This window comes from Aquarana catesbeiana, linkage group LG12, assembly GCF_042186555.1.
Source record: "Aquarana catesbeiana isolate 2022-GZ linkage group LG12, ASM4218655v1, whole genome shotgun sequence".
NCBI lineage: Eukaryota > Metazoa > Chordata > Amphibia > Anura > Ranidae > Aquarana > Aquarana catesbeiana.
The window spans coordinates 78,345,942-78,368,605 of NC_133335.1; the positions used below are offsets into that span (position 1 = coordinate 78,345,942).

At 44.0% G+C, this 22,664-nt stretch overlaps 1 protein-coding gene across 1 annotated transcript; it reads right to left on the reverse strand.

The window, feature by feature from the left end:
- Window positions 1–68: 68 nt before the first annotated feature.
- Window positions 69–20,707, reverse strand: MIEN1 (migration and invasion enhancer 1). The gene is made up of 4 exons (XM_073608098.1): window positions 20,550–20,707; window positions 17,517–17,614; window positions 17,347–17,423; window positions 69–198 (listed from the first exon to the last, which is right to left on the reverse strand). Exons 1-4 carry the CDS (start codon window positions 20,579–20,581, stop codon window positions 115–117), a joined length of 291 nt encoding a protein of 96 aa, XP_073464199.1. The 5' UTR covers window positions 20,582–20,707; the 3' UTR covers window positions 69–114.
- Between the last annotated feature and the right edge of the window lie 1,957 nt (window positions 20,708–22,664).

Consider the following 22,664-nt stretch of genomic DNA (forward strand, 5'->3'; position numbering starts at 1 on the left):
TCTATCAAGGAAAAAAAAAATTCTAGTCATCAAGAGGAAAGGCTAAGTAATGTGATGTCATAGCCAGGCTAAGTAATGTGATGTCATAGCCAGACTCAGGGGAAGGAGTCGATGTTACAAGATGACGCAGGGTGCTCTGCTGTTAGTGATTTCCTCTACAGGTTCTCCTCTGCTTGCTTTCCGAATTGCCTCCATCAACTACAGAAGAAAGAAAATTAGAAATGAAAATGTCATAATGTGCAATGTAGTTAATATATAAAGAGAACTCTTACAAAAGATTACATTCTATATGAAACCAAGACATAACAAAACTATGTGAACCCCTTGGAATTAACGGGACTTCTCTCTAATGTGCCATAAAATGTGATTGGACTCTCAAAGTCACAACAAGTAATGGCTTGGTCCCTCTTCACAGGACAGAGGTGCAACAGTGGAAGCTAGTGGCGGCCCGGGCATGGGGGGGAGGAGCTCTTATCTATGCATCCAGCCCCCTAATCTACAGGGGCGCTAGACATGAATTCCAATGGGGAACCCGATCACAGAACAAAAGGAGGAGAGAGAAGCGCCAAGACAATCTTTTAAACAGCTTAGGAATTTATTCAGTATAGAAGTATGAAACAACACTTGCATGGAAAATGTTGGAGCACTTGCAGAGTGCTAGAGCGGGTGGGAGCTTCTACGTACAGTGTCATAGGAGAACCGTCGGGAAGTCTCGATTGAGGGATCCACGAGCACCGCGTGTTAGCCACAGCTGGAGCCTCGATAAGCCTCATGGAGACATTGGCTGTGTGTCTCTGGGTGGGAGTGGTCCAGGGCGGTCAAACTGGGGAGCCACCCACACGCTGTCTAGCCAATCAGAACGCGTTTCGAAGGCATGGCCTCGTCTTCTTTATGAGCTCTGAATAAATTCCTAAGCTGTTTAAAAGGATTAGCTTGGCGCTACTCTCTTAACCTTGTGGACAACTTGTCTTGTTATGATTATGGTAGGATATGTGACACGGCATAGAACCGTTTGGCAGCATTGTAGGCAGATGATGTATATATAGAAACATTTAATAGTATATTTAGCACATTCCGTGTGCCTGCAAAGGTTGATGTCTGGCCTCACACAGCTGTGGGCTCGATCCTGAGCCGCGCTGCCTGTGTCTATAGACAGTGTGGCTCTGCCCTGCTCTCTTGTCACAGGATTTGATTGACAGCAGCAGAACCCAATGGCTTCCACTGTTGCATCTCTGTCCTGGGAGGAGGGAGAGGGCGACGACTTGTTGTTGTAACTTCGATGAGGATCTGATCACATTTTATGGCAGATTACTGCAGAAAACCCATTATCGGATCCTCATGGACGTCACAACAATAAGTAGTGGCCCTCTCCCTCCTCACAGGACAGAGGGGCAACAAAGGGCACCATTGGGTCCTGTTGCTGTCAATCAAATCCTGAGACAAATGGGTGGGGCCAAGCCACACTGTCTAAATATCTGTTTTTGGTATACATTCTAATACTACATGGCAAATAATTTACTAGTAGGTATAGTAGAATAATAGAAAACCAACAAACTCAACAGTCGTGACATGCATGCTGCGGATTCTGTATAATTGAAAGGGGTGTATTCAAAATAATAACAGTGTGGAGCTCAATTACATAGTAGGTAAGGTAGACAATAGTCCATCCAGTTCAACCTGTGTTGGGGTGTGTGTGTGTGTGTGTGTGTGTGTCAGTGTCTATAATTTCCCACATCCCTGTATGTTATGTTCACTAAGATGCATGTCCTAGAGTCTTTTATAAATATCAATACGCCTCGCTGACACTGCCAATTGTGGAAGAGAGTTCCACATCCTTATTGCCCTGACAGTGCAAAACCCCCTATGCAGCTTAACGTGCAAGTTCACCTTTACAGAAAATCTGTAAGGTGAACTTACACTGGACCCCCTTCCCATTGCACCCGGTCCCGCTAACCTGGAGTCCGGTGATCCTCCGCACTGACAGCTTATAATAGCCGCTGTATTGGTCCGGGGATTTGAAATCCCAGCCACTTTCTGTCCTATTCGCCTGCGGTGAGAGGACGGCTTCGTGGGTTCTGATTGGTTGGCGTCGCCCATGTGATGGTGCCAACTAATTAGAATGCTCCAAATGTACCTCCTGAGGTACGTTTTGGAGATTAAGCTGCAGGGGATTTCTAAGCCCCAGACCAGTGAGGCAGTGACCTGATGTCTCCTAGCGGGTGATGGCCATGCTCCAGATCTCATTGTGTGGCCCGTGTCTTCTTACACTCCACATTCCTATGTTGGGATCACCATTGAGATATTTGTATATCGATAACATATCTCCTCTCAAGCGTCTCTTCTCCAGGGAGAATAAATTTAGTGCTTGTAGTCTTTCTTCATAAGGTTCTTCAGTCCCCTTATTTTGTAATTCCTCTATTTTTCCAAAGAAAGTTACAGTCAACAGCCAAAGTACGCAATGATAACCAATATCACCGTCTCAAATGGCACAGAAAGGGTCACATAAACAGAGTTATAGAACAACATGCCGAGTGCTGCACAGTGTAGGTGGTCATGAAAAGCTATTACAGTAGCGAAGATAGTGGTCAGTGCATCACGCTGGAGAGCCCGATAAGCAATTATATGGATGACCCAAGACATAGATACTTGAATGCAAAAACAGTATAATAAAATACAACAAAAGGAAGTAACTTAGATTAGAACCTTTTTAGCATAACAGAAGATATTACTTCCCTATGGCCTGCCTAGCCCAGAAATTGGATAGTATAAAAAGTGAGATGTAAGCAGGGATATACACCATATCTGAAGAACATAGCCTATCACGGAGTCATAGAGACGGAGGAGGGAAAGGAATTAGGGATAAGGCGTATTCAAAGCAATAAGGAAAAAGGATAAGGGGTGGAGAAAATGGAGGGATGCAGAGAGGGCCTCTCGCCCAGGGAGTGGAGTTAAATCCAGGTGGTCAGTTTGATTGTGCCACCTCCTGCAGATGTGTCAGTGTACACAAATTGGTTCCAAGGTCGCCAGATCTCTCGAAAGGTCTTCTCCCGGTTTTGCACGGTAGCGGTGAGGTCCTCCATGTCTCTCAATTTGTTCACTCTAGAGGACCACATAGATTTTGATGGGGGTTTCTCTGATCTCCAACAGAGGGGGAATGCATGGTGTCAATCAGATGGCCCTTATTTAAGGACGAAGGCAGCAAATGTTGTACATGCTGGGTATAGTGCATTTCTTTTTTTTTCTGAAAAAAAAGGGTCATTCCAGACATTGTTCAGAAGAACAGCGAACTTTAATTAAAAAGTTGATTGGAGATGTGAAAACATATAAAGTGCAGAAACTGATAAGCTGCTCAGGTAAAATGGCAACCAAAACCAAGGCGTGGAAGAAAAAACGGAAAACTACCATTCGAATGGACGAAGAATAGCCAAAATGGCAAAGACTCAGCCAATGAGCAGCTCCAGGGTGATGAAAAAAAAAACAATTAGAAGACGCCTATGTGAAGCCAAGCTATGGGCAAGAAGCCCCCACAAAGTCCCATCATTAAAAAAACGGCATGTGCTGAAGAGGTTACAATTTGCCAAAGAACACACTGACTGGCCTAAAGAGAAATGGCGCAACATTTTGTGGACTGATGAAAGATTGTTATTTTTTGGGTCTAAGGGCTGCAAACAGTTTGTCAAACGACCCCCAAACACTGAATTCAAGCCACAGTACACTGTGAAGACAGTGAAGCATGGTGGTGCAAGCATCATGATATGGGGATGTTTCTCATACTATGGTGTTGGGCCTATTTATCACATACCAGGGATCATGGATCAGTTTGAATACATCAAAATATTTGAAGAGGTCATGTTGCCTTATCGCTGAAGAGGAAATGCCCTTGAAATTGGCGTTTCAACAAGCCAACAACCCCAAACACACCAGTAAGTGAGCAGCATCTTGATTCCAGACCAATAAAATTAATGTTATGGAGTGGTCAGCCCAATACCCGGGCCTCAATCCAACAGAAAACTCTGCAATAAAACCAAGAAATGCAGCGGAATTGTGGAATGTAGTGCAATTGTCCTGGCCTGGAATACCTGTTCAGAGGTGCCAGAAGTTGGTGGACTCCATGAAACAAAGATGTAAAGCAGTTCTCAGAAACAGTGGTTATAAAACTAAATATTAGGTCAGTGATTCACAGAAAAGCTAAATCTTCAAGCATTTTTCAGTTTATACAGTAAATGTCTGAGTTTTTGTAAAGAAAAATGCACACGGCTATTTTTTTGGAAAAGCCTAATTACAGTGGAACCTCGGATTGCAAGTAACGCAGTTAACAAGCGTTTTACAATACGAGCAATTTTTTTTTTTTTTTTTTTTTTAAATCCTGACTCGGTTTGCGAGTGTTGTCTTGAAAAACAAGCAGGATTCAAGCCTCTGCGGTGTGCAGTACTGCATTTGGCCAGAGGTGCAGGGGCGCCGGTGACACTCTGAGCCGTTCGCAAATACCCGAGTCTCTCCGGCGCCCCACCTCTGGCCACATGCGGTATTGCATGCAATAGAAGTCAATGTGGAACTAATTATCTTTGTTTCCATTGACTTCTATGGGGAAACTCGCTTTGATATGCGAGTGCTTTGGATTACAATCAAGTATTCTCCTGGAACGGATTATGCTCGTAATCCAAGGTTCCACTGTACTTCATTTTTCTTCACTTTCCGTAAAGTAATAACACATCTGAAACATTTTTCTTAACGTTTAGATTTGGAAAAGACTGTGCCATGTTCCCAATGCATTTGTGTGTATGTAAATAAAAGCTATTATAAGGATTGTCAGATTTACTCACACTGCTATTATTTTGAACAATTGTATATCATGAAGTTGATAATCTAATACCTTCACAGACATATTGGCAATCTATTTTGGAAGTAAACATCCTGAAACCGATTTGGGAATATGAGAAAAGCGCAAGAAAATGTGTGCATTACAGAAACCACCTAGACGTCTAATTAGAACTGAAGAAGAAGTAACTTGGACAAACTACGTAAAGTCTTCAACATTACAGAACTCCACTTGAATGTGACCAACTACTACAAGCGACTAGTTCTTACTAGTAGCCAACATTTGTTAACCACTTAAGGAATGGGCTTATTTTTCAGAATATATATTATATATATATTTTTTTTTCCAGACAGAGAATAAAATGGGGGTAGTTGCAATTTCTGTCACACCATATTTGCACAGTGCTCTTACAAGCGCAATTTTTTGGGAAAAAATACACTATTTTTAATTTAAAAAAATAAGACAACAGTAAAGTTAGCCCAATTTTTTTATATTGTGAAAGATAATGTGATGCCGAGTAAATTTCTACAGGTTACCAGTTTTGAGTTACAGAGGAGGTCTTTTGCTAGAATTGTTGATCTCGCTCTAACGATCGCGGAAATACCTCACATGTGTAGTTTGAACACCGTTTTCATATGCGGGCGCGACTTAGGTATGCGGGATGGGGAGCTATACATTTTTTTTTTTTTTTGACACTGTCCTTTAAAAAAAAAAATAATTTTGGGTCACTTTTATTCCTATTACAAGGAATGTAAACATCCCTTGTAATAGAAAAAAAGCATGACAGGACCTCTTAAATATGAGATCTGGGGTCAAAATGACCTCAGATCTCATATTTACATTAAAATGCAATAAAAAAAAAAAAAAAATTTCTGCAAAAAAATAAACAAAAAAAAGGCATTTCCCCTTTACGACCATTGGGCGAAAGTGACGTTTGATTTCTCTTCCGCCATCCAATGGTGTGGAACCGAGTGGGGGCCATCTTTCCCTCACTCAACATCCAGCCTGTGAGAGGAGATGACCCGATCGTCTCCACCGCTACCGACGGCTCTGGTAAGCGGCAGAGAGCACCAGAGCGCAGCGACAGGGGGTCCTCTTTCGTCTCTGATAAAAGAGATCTTACAGCGAATCTGATGCCGAGGTCACTTTTATCTGAAAAAGGACCATCCGCTGTTGAAGAGTAATACCGGGGGGAGGGGGGGTTATGGCAGTTAGCTGCTGCCATAACACTGGTATTCCACTTCAAACAGCAGATGTACAACTGCGGTGGCCGGTCCTCAAGTAGTTAAAGTGCTTCTAAAGCACATGGGTGCACAACCTGTGGCCCTCCAGTTGTTGTGGAACTACAAGTCCCATGAGGCATTGCAAAGCTCATATTTACAAACATGACTCCCAGAGGCATGATGGGAATTGTAGTTCGACAACAGCTGGAGGGCCACAGGTTGAGCACCCTTGTTCTAAAGGCAGAAGGTTTTTTTTTTACCTAAATGCATTCTATGCATTAACCAGTTCCCACCCAGGCCAATTCTTACACTCCTCTCCTACATGTTAAAATCTGATTGTTTGCTAAAAAAAATTATATTTAACAAATTTACATACAAACATATTTAAATTAACATTATAAGTGTTTTAGCAGAGACCCTAGAGAATAGAGAATAAAATGGTGGTAATTGCAAATTGTTATTTCACATGGCATTTGCGCAGCAATTTTTCAAACGCAATTTTTGGGGAAAAAATACACTACTGAATTTTAAGGCAAAAAAACACCATATATAACAACATTTTTGGTAAGATATAAAATAAAGATGATGTTGTGCCGAGTTAATAGATACCAAACATGTGACGCTTTAAAATTGCGCACACTTGTGGAATGGCACCAAACTATGGTACATAAAAAGCACCATAGGCGACGCTTTAAACATTTTTACAGGTTACCAGTTTAGAGTTACAAAAAAGGTCTCATGCTAGAATTATTGCTCTCTCTCTCTCCGACGTTCGCAGCGATACTTCATGTGTGATGCGAACACAGTTTACATATGTGGGTGCAACCTACATATACGTTCGCCTTTGCATGCAAGCACAAGGGTTTTTTGTTTATTTTATTTTTATACTGCCCCTTTTTTTTTATCATTTTTATTCCTATCACAAGAAATGTAAACATCCATTGTAATAGAAGTAAGGCATGACAGGTTCTCTTTAAGAAGACATTTATAAGAGCCCATATATCACCTCTACCCTGGAAAGCATGAGAAAATAAAAAACATTGATCTCTGCTTTCTAGGGGAAAAAAAATGGACCATCTGGTCCTCAGCCAACTCTGTGGTAACCCAGCGCTGCCGGTGGATCGGATCTGCAGCTCTCTAATTGCACGTCCCCTCCCGCTGCCTGTACAAGCCATCCAGCAGCTAATCAGCCACTAGGGTGGCTTTTACACTGTAGGAAATCGTTGGCTGAAAGGTATAGCAACTTAAAATCCACAACGTCAAATGACGTAATCCCGACAGGAAGTGGTTACAGTAAAAAAAAACTGTTTGGTTGAAGCTCTCCCCACCCTTACACCCTTTTCACATTGAGGCGCTACAGCGCTAAAAATAGCGCCTGTAAAGTGCCTGAAAAAAGCCTCAGCTGCAAACCCGCTGGCGGAGCATCACAAAAAAGTCCTCCCAGCAGCTTCTTTGCAGTGGTGGAGGAGCGGTGTATACACCGCTCCTGCCCATTGAAAACAATGGGGCAGCGCTGTGATACCACCGGCAAAGCGCAGAGTGGCCGAATAGTGCTGTTAAAGTGGCACTAAAAATAGCGCTGCTTTACCACTGACACCCAGGGAGGCTCAGTGTGAAAGGGGTCTTAGCCCCATCTCAATCCAGCAATATACACGAGAGAATCGGCTCTTCCGGGGTCTCTCTCCTCATTGGCTTACACAGCAATGGGAGTCATTGGCTCCTTCTGCGGTCAATCACAGCCGCTAAAGACAGCGGGGCCAACAAATGCTCTGTGTGTGAACAGACAATGTTAAGGAGTGAGCCTTCTCAAGTGCCCCCATAGCAAGAGGCTTATTATTGGGGGCACTCGGGAGGAGCTGGGACCCAAAAAGAAGAGGATCAGGGCTGCTCTGTGCAAAACCATTACACAGAGCATGCAAGTGTAACATGTTTCGTATTTTGGGTAAAAAAAAAAAAAAAAGAAGAATCCTTATACTAAAGTCAGGGCAAGACCGTGAAATCCATCATTTAGGAAGCCGCGTCAATATTTCATTATTGTAAAAACGCAACGACAATGTAAATCAAAGTTTATGATTGGGTTGCTCTCTTGGAGTCACATGTAAGAGGTTTCATAATTCCTACTGTTACTTCAAGAGGAAAGAACCTTCTTCAAAAAGGATTGACGTCCCTTGTCATTTCCCTTGCTGGCTCTTTGCTGAAGGACTGAAAGCCTGTCTGCATTAGGGGCCACGCACCCGCCCCGGCACGCCTGTCAACCTTGGATGTGCTGCCGAGTCAGCCACTGCTTGTCCATTCTCTAACACAGGCTGCCTGCGCCCAGCTCTCATTGTTTAAACAAACGAATCATTCATGATTTTTTAGAACCTCAATGTGAATGAGGTCCAAGAGGTCATGTTTCAGCTTCGGCTGTGCTCCTTCAGAGACCGCTGACTTCCCACTCCTTGGTCAGAGTCTTCATATAATGGGTGGCTCCCACCGACTCACCACTAACTGCATGGGACCACATTTGGGTGTCCTTCAGGGACCACCCATGATATTTCTCTTCTCCTGTCTCACAAAGTTGGCCATCACCTTGATTAGGAGGGTGGCTGAGCTTGTGGGTTTGTCCTGTAAGGAATCTTTTCCTAAACTTCACAAGGACAAAGGTTGTTTTGAGACCAGGAAGCTTCTTCCTGCCTATGGTGATCTTGGCATTTAATTCATGACATTGGGGTTGATTTACTAAAACTGGAGAATGATTTCTATGCAGAGCTGCACCAGATAACAATCAGCTTCCAAGTTTTTTTTTTTTTTGGTCAAAGTTTAACAGAACAAGCTGAGGTTAGAAGCTGAATGGCTACCATGTACAGCTGCACCAGATTTTGCACTCTCCATGTTTAGTAAATCAGTTCCATAGTGTTGCTTTCCTTTTGTTCACTCCAATACAGCGAGATTGCTTCCGACTGCTTCTACCTCGGCCTTGATTCATCAATCTGCTGCTTTTTTCATATTGCCTGAAGGCTCCGTAAAGGGACATGCTGTCTGTAATTCACATTTGATAGGTGGTGGATTTAGCAAATCATTACTCAGGTATAAGGCTTGGAGCTTTCGACTGATGTGTTGTATTGTGCATTTTGCAGTGCGTTTTTTTCCCCTCTAACAAAACTGTGTATTGCTGATTGTTAAGGACCAGGCTGGGAAGCTGAGGGATGAGTTTATGTAATGCAAGAACAAGAATTGCCGTCAATAATTTTTTTGTTTTTTTAATTATATATCAGATTGGGAGGGGGGCCCCGTGGCATGGGGGTCCCCCCCAAAATCCATACTAGACCCTTATCTAAGCATGCAGTCCAGCAGGTCAGGAACGAGGAGACGAGCGAGCTCCCCATCGACTCCCAAACCATATCAGGCCCCATACCCGCAACATGGGGGGGGGGGGGGGGGGGGGGTGACGTCATCCTTGACCAGTGGTTGTGGGGGTTTGTGGATAGGGGGCTTATTCTGAATCTTGAAGTCCCCTTTACCAAGGAGGCCCCCAGATCCCGCTCCCCCCCCATGTGAATGTGAATGAGTATGGGGTACATACTAGTGGTCAACTGATTATTGGCATATTCACTTTTCTTGAAGAATTGGTATTAGTCACAAACGTACCGATACAGGCATCATCCCGGTACCAATCTTTAGAGCGGACGGTCAGCTTTATTGTAATCACAACCGATGCGGCTCAGCAGATGCTTGGCTGTTATTACTTAACAGCAGGAGGGGACACCCCCCCCCCCTTCCCGCCACCCCGGCTGGCTGGGGACCCAAACAAAGCCATATGGGCTTTGTTTGGGTCTCGGATCTAGTAACCCAGAAGTAATGTCATGACATCACTTCCAGATTACTGCTGGCATCCTAAAAAGGCACCAGTTTTAAAAAAATCAAAAGCATTCAAAAACGCAGATCTTGACGTTTTGAATACTACTGCAGAGGAGGGGTTTGGGGTCTTATAGACCCCCCGATCCCTCCATGAGGAGTACCGGTCACTGCCTATTACTGTCACAAGGGATGTTTACATTCCTTGTGGCAACAATAACAGTGATTAAAAAAAACTTTTCAAAAGACCGTGTAAAAATAAAAACGTTAAATCTACAGAAAACTGGCACCCGATATCGGCTATCAGCCTGAAAGGCAGCCGAAAAATCGGTATCGGCTCTGAAAAAAACTATATCGGTCGACCCCTAGCACATACCACCCCTACCCATTCACCAAAAAAGTAAATGAAGACACTACACGAGTTTGACAATTCCTTTATTAAAAAATAAAAATGTCCCCCGATGTAGATCCGTCATCAATCACGACACCCACTGGACCCCCCCCCCCCCCCCCCAAAAAAAAAAAAAAAAAAAAAAAGCTCCACCTGCGCCAAACGCTCCCACCGCCTGCCTGTTCCACCATATGACGATTCTTAACCACTAGGCCTCCGCGCTATAGCCGAAAGACAGCTACAGCGCGGTATCCGTTTGCCGGGAGGGCGTCCCTGGACATCCTCCTGTTTACTTCCCCGAAATTCTGCGTTGGCCGTATCCCTTGGACACAGCCAATCACAGATCGTGCCATTTAGCACTCGATTTGAGTGTCCAATGAGAGATGATCTCATATGTAAACATATGAGATAATTTCTCATTGCCGGCTCTCACACAGAGACAGCGTGTGAGGAGGGAGAGCGACCGGCTGCAGTGTCAGTGTAAAAAAAAAAAAAAAAAAAAAATAGAAAATGCAGTGCCCACAGTATTAGTGTCACCTGTCATCAGTGCCACGTATTAGTGCCACCTGTCATCAGTGCCACGTATTAGTGCCACCTGTCATCAGTGCCACCTGTCATCAGTGCCACCTGTCATTGTCCTGGTGCTCAAGGGCCTTCCAAAGTGTAATAGGTAGTCAACAAGTTAGATGTGTAATATATGTCCCTAGAACACCTGATGGTGCTCCCTGCATGTTGGGCCTCTCTAAGTGGCCAGGCTGTGAAAAAGTCCCACACATGTGGTATCGTAATACAGGGGGTCCCCTAGTTACAAACATCCGACTTACAAATGACTCCTACTTACAAACGGGGGGGGGGGGGGGGAATCTACCCCTAGGAAGGGAAATTTACTCCTGTAAGATCTATTATGGGGAAAAGGTACCTCCACTGATGCTTTATCACCAAGACTTGTTTCCACAACAACCCAAAATTTTCAAAATCCAATTGTCATTGGGACAGAAAGTGAGGTGAAATCTTCTGAAGAGGAGCACAGACAGCAAAACAAATGTTAAAGGGGTGATAACCCTTTCCTATGCTATCCAAAAAGCTTAAAAATAGTTTTTTTGGCTGGAGCTACACTTAAAAAAAATGTACCTGTTCCGACTTACAAACAGATTCAACTTAAGAACAAACCTACAGTCCCTAACTTGTTTGTAACCCGGGGACCCCCTGTACTCAGGAGTAGCAGCAGAATGTATTTTGGGGTGTTATTTGTGGTATACACATGCCATGTGAGAGAAATAACCTATTACAATGACAATTTTGTGGGGAAAAAAAAAAATCTTAATTTTGCAAAGAATTGTGGGAAAAAAAAGACATCAAAAAGCTCACCATCCATCTTACTAAATACCTCGGAATGTCTACTTTCAAAAAAGGGGTCATTTGGGGGTTATTTGTACTTTCCTGACTTGTTCGGGTTGCAAGAAATGAGATAGGCCGCCAGTACATCAGGTGTGATCAATTTTTTATGATTTGCACCACAGCTTGTAGACTCTCTAACTTTCACAAAGACCAAATAATATCCACTAATTTGGGTTATTTTTACCAAAGATATGTAGCAGTATAAATTGTGGCCAAAATTTATGAAGAAAAATTAATAATTTACAAAATTTTATCACAGAAACTAAGAAAAATGCGTTTTTTTTTTCAAAATGTTCGGTCTTTTTTCATTTATAGCGCAAAAAATAAAAAACCCAGAGGTGATCAAATACCACCAAAAGAAAGCTCTATTTGTATGAAAAAAAGGACAAAAAATTAATTTGGGTACAGTATTACATGACTTATTGTCATTCAAAGTGTGAGAGCGCTGAAAATTGGTCTGGTCACGAGGGAGGTTTAAGTGCCCAGTAGGCAAGTGGTTAAATAGCTAAGGGGTGGGGCCACCCAATGACATCACCTGGTGGCACCGCCCCTCTGATGTCAGCAGCCCAGCATGCACCAGTCAACTACGTCACAGGGGCGGTGCCACAAGGTGATGTCGCCAGGTGACCCCACCTCTTAGCTTAATTATTTAAAAACGGTCAGATGATGGAGCAGGTGGGTGGCGGGAGCCTTTGGCGCTAGCGAAGCTCCCCCCCAAGTACAGAAGAGTGGCCTGCATCATGATTGACGATGGATCTACAATAGGGGGGGACGTTTTGTTATTTTTTTAATAAAGAAATCTTTGAAAGCACATGTAGTGTCTTTATTCACTTTTACACTTTTTTGGTTAATGGGTAGGGGTATGTACCCCATACTTATTCACATGGGGGGGGGGGCTGGGATCTGAGGTCCCCCTTGTTAAAGAAGGCTTCCAGATTCCGAATAAGCCCCCCCCACCTGCAGACTCCCACAACCACCGCCCAGGGTTGTGTGGAAGGGGCCCTTGTCCCCATCAACACGGGGACAAGGTGCTTTTGGGGGGGGGGGGGGCCCGAGCAACCCCCCCTCCCCCCATGTTGAGAGCAGGTGGCCTGGTATGGTTCAGGAGTGCTGGGGCCGCTCACTTCTCCCCTCTCTTTCCTGACTTGCCGGGCTGCATGCTCAAATAAGGGACTGGTATGGAAATTGGGGGGGACCCCACGCCGTTTTTTTTACTGATATTGTTATTGCCGTTATTCTTGTTTTTACATTTATCTGATGACTCATCGGTTGTTAACCGCTTCAGCCCCGGAAGATTTTACCCCCTTCCTGACCAGAGCGTTTTTTGCAATTCGGCACTGCGTCGCTTTAACTGACAATTGCGCGGTCGTGCAACGTGGCTCCCAAACAAAATTGATGTCCTTTTTTTCCCACAAATAGAGCTTTCTTTTGGTGGTATGTGATCACCTCTGCGATTTTAATTTTTTGCGCTATAAACAAAATAAGAGCGACAATTTTGAAAAAAAAAAACGCATTATTTTTTACATTTTGCTATAATAAATATCCCCAAAAAATATATAAAAAAACATTTTTTTTCCTCAGTTTAGGCCTATCGTATTCTTCTACATATTTTTGGTAAAAAAAAAAAAAAAAAAAATCGCAATAAGCGTTTGATTGGTTTGCGCAAAAGTTATAGCGTTTACTAAATAGGGGATAGTTTTATGGCATTTTTAATAATATTTTTTTTTTTTTTTTTACTAGTAATGGCGGCGATCAGCAATTTTTATTGTGACTGCGACGTTATGGCGGACATGTCGAACATTTTTGACACATTTTTGGGACCATTGTCATTTATACAGCAATCAGTGCGATTAAAAATGCACTGATTACTGTGTAAATGACACTGGCAGTGAAGGGGTTAACCACTAGGGGGCGGGGAGGGGATAAGTGTGTCCTAGGGGAGTGATTACTAACTGTTGGGGGATGGGCTGTGTGTGTCAATACTCTGATCACAGCTGCCGATGACAGGGAGCTGTGATCAGTGACACTTGTTACTAGGCAGAACGGGGAGATGCTGTTTACATCAGCATCTCCCGTTTGTCCTCTCCGTGAGGTGATCGCGGGTGACCCCGCGGCAATTGAGTCCGCGGGACCCGCGACCCGACTCACGGAGCTCCCGGCCGGCGCGCACGCAATGACACGGCGGGGAATTCAAATGTACGTACAGGTACGCCCATTCGCCCAGCCGTGCCATTCTGCCGATGTACATCGGCGTGCGCCGGTCAGGAACCGGTTAAGGACGCAGCGCCCGGCCAGCTCATTTCTTAACACACAGTTTGTTAAGGAGAAAGAAAAAAAAACGCATGTTAAAACGCATCAAAAACCCAACACTTTACACACAAAACGCAATCTGCTGCGGGAAAAAAAAGTCCGACCCTTTCCAAAAACGCACCAGCTGAAAAAACGCATAGATGTGATCGTGTACCATAGGAAACCATGTTTAATGGACTGTAGTGTGTTTCTGAAAACTGCACAATGCACAGCTGTGAACTAAGACGTGACGGTAGGGTTTCTCCCTTTCCTCTGAAAGCCCACTCCCACAGAAGTGTTGGTGCTTAGTGGGCTTTTCAACACCAGTCCTCGTTTTCCCAGGTCTGTAGGGCAGACACTTGGTCTTCTGCTTATACTTGCTAGTCGTAATTCTAATTAGCCATTGCCCATCCATTATGGGATTGCATTTAGATGTCCTAATAGTCTATAAGAAATAACACCCTTGTGTCCTGTGATGTACAACTAAGAAAACAGGATTTTTGACTTATCTAAAAAATACCTTTCTTGGAGAACATTCACAAAACACATGTCCCTCCCCGGTTTCACTTCAGTTTTACTTGCTGACAAAACTGAAGCAACGCCAGGAGTGGGAGGAGTTATGCTGGGTGCTATCAAGCTTTGCTGTTTGCCAGTATCCAATCACCTGGAGGTGGAGCATAACCCAGTGTTCTAAGAATTTATTCTTAAGCATCCTGCTTCCCACCCGCCCTAAAGGCAAATGATAGCTGGGGAAGAGCTCTCTCATCCGGGTGGACATCCTCCCATCCTGTGTCTATGGGAATGTTTGACCATTCTTCCAGAAGTGCATTTGTGAGGTCAGGCACTGATGTTGGAACGAAAAAGCAAGGTCCATAAAGACATGGCTGAGTGAGTTTGTGGTGGAGGAACTTGACTGGCCTGCACAGAGTCCTGACCTCAACCCAATAGAACTCCTTTGGGATGAATTAGAGCGGAGACTGCGAGCCAGGCCTTCTCATCCAACATCAGTGCCTGACCTCACCAATGCACTTCCGGAAGAATGGTCAAACATTCCCATAGACACACTCCTAAACCTTGTGGACAGCCTTCCCAGAAGGTTGAAGCTGAAGAAGGAGTTGAAGCTGTTGTAGCAGCAAAGGGTGGGCCAACTCAATATTGAACCCTACGGACTAAGACTGGGATGCCATTAAAGTTCATGTGCATGTAAAGGCAGGCGTCCCAATACCTTCAGTAATATAGTAAGTGTATGTATGTATATATACACACACACACACACACACACACACTGTATCTCACAAAAGTAAGTACACCCTCACATTTTTGTAAATATTTTATTATATCTTTTCATGTGACAACACTGAAGAAATGATACTTTGCTACAATGTAAAGTAGTGAGTGTACACCTTGTATAACAGTGTAAATTTGCTGTCCCCTCAAAATAACTCAACACACAGCCATTAATGTCTAAACCTCTGGCAACAAAAGTGAGTACACCCCTAAGTGAAATGTCCAAATTGGGCCCAAAGTGTCAATATTTTGTGTGGCCACCATTATTTTCCAGCACTGCCTTAACCCACTTGGGCATGGAGTTCACCAGAGCTTCACAGGTTGCCACTGGAGTCCTCTTCCACTCCTCCATGATGACATCACGGGGCTGGTGGATGTTAGAGACCTTGTCCTGTTCCACCTTCCATTTGAGGATGCCCCACAGATGCTCAATAGGGTTTAGGTTTGGAGACATACTTGGCCAGTCCATCGCCTTTACCCTCAGCTTCTTTAGCAAGGCAGTGGTCGTCTTGGAGGTGTGTTTGGGGTCGTTATGTTGGAATACTGCCCTGCGGCCCAGTCTCCGAAGGGAGGGGATGATGCTCTGCTTCAGTATATGTTGGCATTCATGGTTCCCTCAATGAACTCTAGCTCCCCAGTGCCGGAAGCACTCATGCAGCCCCAGACCATGACACTCCCACCACCATGCTTGACTGTAGGCAAGACACACCTGTCATTGTACTTCTCACCTGGTTGCCACCACACACGCTTGACACCATCTGAACCAAAAAAGTTTATCCTGGTATCATCAGACCACAGGACATGGTTCCAGTAATCCATGTTCTTAGTCTGCTTGTCTTCAGAAAACTGTGGGCTTTCTTGTGCATCATCTTTAGAAGAGGCTTCCTTCTGGGACGACAGTCATGCAGAGCAATTTGATGCAGTGTGCAGCGTATGGTCTGAGCACTGACAGGCTGACCCCCCACCCCTTCAACCTCTGCAGCAAATGCCCCCGACCACCTTTGGATATGACGCTGAGCACATGCACTCAAATCCTTTGGTCGACCATGGGGAGGCCTGTTCTGAGTGGAACCTGTCCTGTCAAACCGCTGTATGATCTTGGCCACCGTGCTGCAGCTCAGTTTTTACGGTATTGACAATCGTGACCAGTATGAGAGAGTGAGAGCGATAACACCAAATTTAACACACCTGCTCCCCATTCACATCTGAGACCTTGTAACACTAATGAGTCACATGACACCGGGGATGTAAAATGGCTAATTGGGCCCAATTTGGACATTTTCACTTAGGGGTGTACTCACTTTTGTTGCCGGCGGTTTAGACATTATTGGCTGTGTGTTGAGTTATTTTGAGGGGACAGCAAATTTACACTGTTATACAAGCTGTACACTCACTACTTTACATTGTAACAAAGTGTCATTTCTTCAGTGTTGTCACATGAAAAGATAGAATAAAATATTTACAAAAATGTGAGGGGTGTACTCACTTTTGTGAGATACTATATATAAATATAAATCTATGAAGATTGTTTATTTGCAAAATGATAACAGGAACGAAGAAAAATGTGAGTTTTTTTTTCTAAATTTTAGTTTGTTTTTAGTTTATTTAGCAAAAAATAAAAACCCCAATGGTAATTAAATACCACCAAAAGAAAGCTCTGTTTGTGGGGAAAAAAAAAAAAAAAGTATAAAAATGTAATTTGGGTACAGTGTTGTATGACCGTGCAATTGTCAAAGTGTGACAGTGCTGAAAGCTGAAAATTGGGCTGGGTAGGAAGGGGGTGTAAGTGTCCGGTATTGAGATGGTTAAGAAAGGGATTTTACAGTCAAAAATCCAATTTTTCCTAGAGTTGAGCTTTAATCAACTGGATACCAAACACAAAGCTAAGCTGGGCCAATCACAGCTGTCCTGTACACAGGGCTAGGACCCCAGACAGTAGTAAATATGGAAAAAAAAAAGCATGCAGCTTTCACTCCACACCACAATAAATACTCATTCATATTATGGAATCATGTGGCTTTAGAGTAAAATTATTTTTCAGTTTTAAAATAACGTAACAGACCAGATATTTTTCTTATGGAAAGAGATCTGAGAAAACTTACATCTTTTTCATGAGGGAAGCCACCAAGTGCTAGCTTGGAGAAGACACGTTGTCCGTTTATTTCAATTTCAAAAGCTCCTGAAAATAAAACCACATCAGATTAATAGGGATCACGGGAGCACCATTACAACATAAGGGGCTACAATTTGCAGCGTGAGGTGTAATACTCGCCTGTTCCACCAGGACGGGAGTCAATGGACACATCAGGGAACTCCTCCTGTACTGCACTAGCCAGCTCCTCATAATGGGATTTAAACCCACAGGGCTCACTAGAATGAACAGAATAATGACATCACAGATTAAATTAAAGGTCATACATGTTGGGGTCTATTTATAAATGTTTTCACACAATTTTTACTGATTTTAACTGGATAAAAAGGGCGAGGGGGGGAATTATAAAGACACCCTTTTGTGTTAGCAGATGTTCTAATGGCTGGTGATGAGACCATCGGATACCCAATTACATAGCTAAAGCACTTAGATCAGGGGTCTCAAACTGGAGGCCCTCCAACTGTTGCAAAACTACAAGTCCCATGAGGCATTGCAAGGCTGACCGTTACAAGCATGACTCCCACCGGCAGAGGCACGATGGGACTTGTAGTTTCGCAACAGCTGGAGAGCCGCTAGTTTGAGACTTCAGCGCGGTAACATTTTAGAGCAGAACTGCGAGTAAAGGCTGCAACCTAAGGCCTCATGCACACTGGGCGTTTTTAACGTGGCTCCTAGGGGCGCCTGGCGTTTTTCTTTTCTGCCTTTAAATGCCCCTGCATGTTAGCCTATGTGTCCATGCACACGAAGCATGTTAGCCTATGTGTCCATGCACACGAAGCATGTTAGCCTATGTGTCCATGCACACGAAGCATGTTAGCCTATGTGTCCATGCACACGAAGGTGCTATGAGGCAGGAAAAAAAAACCCCACTGCCAGCGCATCCAGAGCAGCAATGTTTTGGCAGGAAAAAATGCATGTCATGTGTAAATGCGTGTTAACACTATGCGCATCAAGTCTTTGAGCGTTAATTCTATTTCAATGACCAGAATAAATTATTATTCTGACCAATAAAAAAAATTAAGTGCTTGATGCTCCTGTGACGGAACTGCACCCCGATTAGGTGCTTCCTTCCTGCCCTCCAAACCGATCCGAGCAGACAGAGTTAATACCAGCCCGTTTACCCCACACATCGTACACAGACAAGATGATGGGGTAGAACCAAAGGAATGATTGTTTATTGAAACTCAGACACATACTTTATACCCCACCTGACCCCTCCTGATCAGATTACCATAACAATACAAACTGCACACAGGAATATAATTAACAGCCAACAATGATCTAAATCAAACAGTAAGTTCATCAACAAACATAGAACATCCCACAATAATTTGGTACAAGTTAAGTGGTCACCAGATTAATGTCATCTCCAAGAAATGATCAGATAGACAGAAACAATAGAAGAACAATAGAAAAGACATATTTAACAATAAACACAAACAGTGATCCCACCTCAGACTATCCGGCAATTGTATTCAAGAAGACGCAGGGCTGTCCAAATCTCATTTCCTAATTTTCTTTTCACATACACCTGCTCACTGAGTTCCAAGTTGGCAGAGACCATCGCGGCTTTCTTTAGACCCCTTTCACACTGGGGCACTTTGCAGGCGCTATTGCGCTAAAATTAGCGCCTGAAAAGCGCCCTGAAACAGCCGCTGCTGTGTCTCCAGTGTGAAAGCCCCGAGGGCTTTCACACTGGAGCGGTGCGCTGGCAGGACGCTAAAAAAAGTCCTGCTAGCAGCATCTTCGGAGCGGTGAAGGAGCGGAGTGTATACTGCTCCTTCACCGCTCCTGCCCATTGAAATCAATGGGGCTTCGCGGCTATACCGCTGCTGCAGCAGCGCTTTGCGGTGGTTTTAACACTTTCTCGGACGCTAGCAGGGGGGCAAAATTAGACATAACCATTATGTCTAAACCGTTGGCAACAAACAGGGATAGATACAATTCTGCATCTAATGCAATGTGAACAAAGGGGGGGGGGGATATTTCTTTCATTAGACACATTAGCTGGATATATGACTTCCACACCTGATAGAGAGCATTAGACTGCAGCCTCCATCCAAAGTATCCAAATCTTTGATGATCCCTAGGAGCGCCATCAAATCTATCATAACCAAATGGAAACAACATGACCTAAGGTAACCCTGGAGGAGCTGCAGAGTTCCACAGCAGAGACTGGAATATCTGTACATAGGATATCAATACGCTCCATAGAGTTGGGCCTTATGACAGAGTGGCCAGAAGAAAGCCATTACTGTCAGCACAAAACACAATGGCATGTTTTGAGGTTGGGAAAAGACATGTGGGAGACTCCCAAAATGTATGGAGGAAGGTGCTCTGCTCTGATGAGACTAAAATTTTACTTTTTGGCCATCAAAGAAAACGCCTAATGTCTGGTGCGATTGGATACATGGAGTGATGTGAATGGATATACAAGGAGTGATGTGATTGGATATACAAGGAGTGATGTGATTGGATATACAAGGAGTGATGTGATTGGATATACAAGGAGTGATGTGATTGGATACACAAGGAGTGATGTGATTGGATACACATGGAGTGATGTGATTGGATACACATGGAGTGATGTGATTGGATACACAAGGAGTGATGTGATTGGATACACAAGGAGTGATGTGATTGGATACACAAGGAGTGATGTGACTGGATACACAAGGAGTGATGTGATTGGATACACAAGGAGTGATGTGATTGGATACACAAGGAGTGATGTGATTGGATATACAAGGAGTGATGTGATTGGATACACATGGAGTGATGTGAATGGATATACATGAAGTGATTTGTACAATCAGCAGCTCTCACCAAGTCATTATTACATATCTGATCAGAGGGAAGTCAGTGTTCTCTGTCTATATCAATGTTTCTCATCTCCAGTACCCCCAACAGGTCATGTTTTCAGGATTCCCCTCAGATGAAATGTATGTGGTAATTACTACGGCAGTGAAACTAATCAAATCTCCTGTGCAAAACAATGGTAATCCTGAAAACATGACCTGTTGGGTATATAATACTTCAGGACTGGAGTTAAGAAACACTGTTCTATACTACAACACACAGCAGCATGATTATTAGTTCCTGACCGATCCTTCCTGCACACAGTCTGCTACAGGAAGATCCGCCTCATCTTACCAATACTCCACTACAATGTTCACCGTCATCATCACCGGGATACTGCCCTGCTTCTATCAGCTGTCATACACCAAACCTCCCTCTTCTTCCGCCCTCACTGGCCACACTTCCGCCCTCACTGTGCCACACTTCCGCCCTCACTTTAGAACACACTTCATTCCTGAAAAATCAGCTAGCACCCTCTACTGACGTATTTATGTATTGCACACCTGTATACAGTCTAAGGAAACCTTTCTCAACCTATTTAACACAGAGGAGTTTCCTTCACTTTCTGATAAGTACAAATAAAGTGCATAATGGAGACACAGACAGCAATAAAAACTCCACAGAGGGTTAAACCCTTCCCCTATTCTATCTAACATTTGATTAAAAAAAAGTTTTGCCCAGAGAAAATGTCACATTGACATTGCCGACAGCGTTAGTTTGTGTTTCTGATGCACTTTGAATGCGTTCTGATGGTCTTTTTTGTATTTGTGGAGGGAGAGCCTTGAGATGCCTTAGGAGGGCTTAGAACACATCTACAGAGGACTTCCATTGCATTTACCAAGCTTTGCAAGTAGCATTCAAGATCAAAATCATCATGAAGCAACACAAAGTGACACAAATGCAGCGTGTGAACTACACCCTCAGTATTCAACACCAACTTAGAAAGCTTTCTTAAAGTGGTTTTAAAGCCAGAAGCTTTTTTCTTTTTACCTTAATGCATTCCCTGCATTGAGGTAAAAAACCTTCCACTAGTTCTCCTATCCGCCCTCCCCCCCAGCCCCCTCTAAATATGCCCCTCTTACAGCCTCAGAGACAGCAGTGGGAGCCATTGGCTCCCGCTGCTGTCAATCAAATGGAAGGGGGTGGGGCCAAGCCATGATTATGGTGTGGGGTTGTTTTTCAGGGGTTGGGTTTGGCCCCTTACTTCCAGTGAAGGGAAGTCTTAAGGCATCAGCATACCAAGACATTTTGGACAATTTCATGCTCCCATCTTTATGGGAACAGTTTGGGGATGGCCCCTTCCAGATCCAGCATGACTGCACACCAGTGTGCAAAGCAAGGTCCATAAAGACAATTGATGAGCGAGTTTGGGGTAGAGGAACTTGACTGGCCTGCACAGAGTCCTGACCTCAACCTGATAGAATACCTTTGGGATAAATTAGAGTGGAGACTGTAAGCGAGGCCTTCTCATCCAACATCAGTGCCTGTCCTCACAAATGCGCTTCTGGAAGAATGGTCAAACATTCCCATAGACACACTCCTAAACTTTATGGACAGCTTTCCCAGAAGAGTTGAAGCTGTTATAGCTGCAAAGGTTGGACCAACTCAATATTGAACCCTACGGACTAAGACTAGGATGCCATTAAAGTTCATGTGTGTGTAAAGGCAGGTGTCCCAATACTTTTGGTAGTATACTGTAGGAAAAGTGTCCCTGATGCTTGTTGTTGAAGTCAAGTGACTATCCCATAATCTCCCATCCCTATCCAAGTTATTATCCCTCAATGAACAACAAAAACAAAGTCACGGACTGTTCTCCGACTCTGTAGTGCCTGTGAAAATTCAGCGTGTCTGGCTGTGCAGGAGTGGGGGATCCAGTTCACCTGCAGATTCTAAGGTGGTGCGCTACACCACAGTGCCTCATCAAGGCTCCTCTGTATACTGTGGTCCTAACTCTAAAGTTTTCTAAGGCCCTTTTCACATGAGCTTTCCAATCAGGTCCGCTTGTCAGTTTTTCAGGTGGACTTGATCGGATCCTCCATTCACTCCTATGGAGCGGCAGATGTCAGCGGTGACATATCCGCTGACATCCCGTAATCCGATCTAGTCAGTGCACTCCTGCCACCCCACTCCTAGCAACAGAATGGGGCCCCACCGAGCACACAGCGCGGACCTCATATGTGCTCAACTTAACTCTTGTTTCTCTATACCTAGTGATCAGGTCATAGATCTCAGTAACGCTAACCTGCTCCCGGAGACCAATGGAGACCGCTAGGGAGGGAGCCATGACACCAGACCCCCTCGCTACAGACATGTCACCCAACCAGGCACCACACCATGATTGGTTGCAGTTTAACCTCTTGTTGTAATATTACCAGATCCCCTAGTGTGCTGTTGTAAAGTAGACCCTTT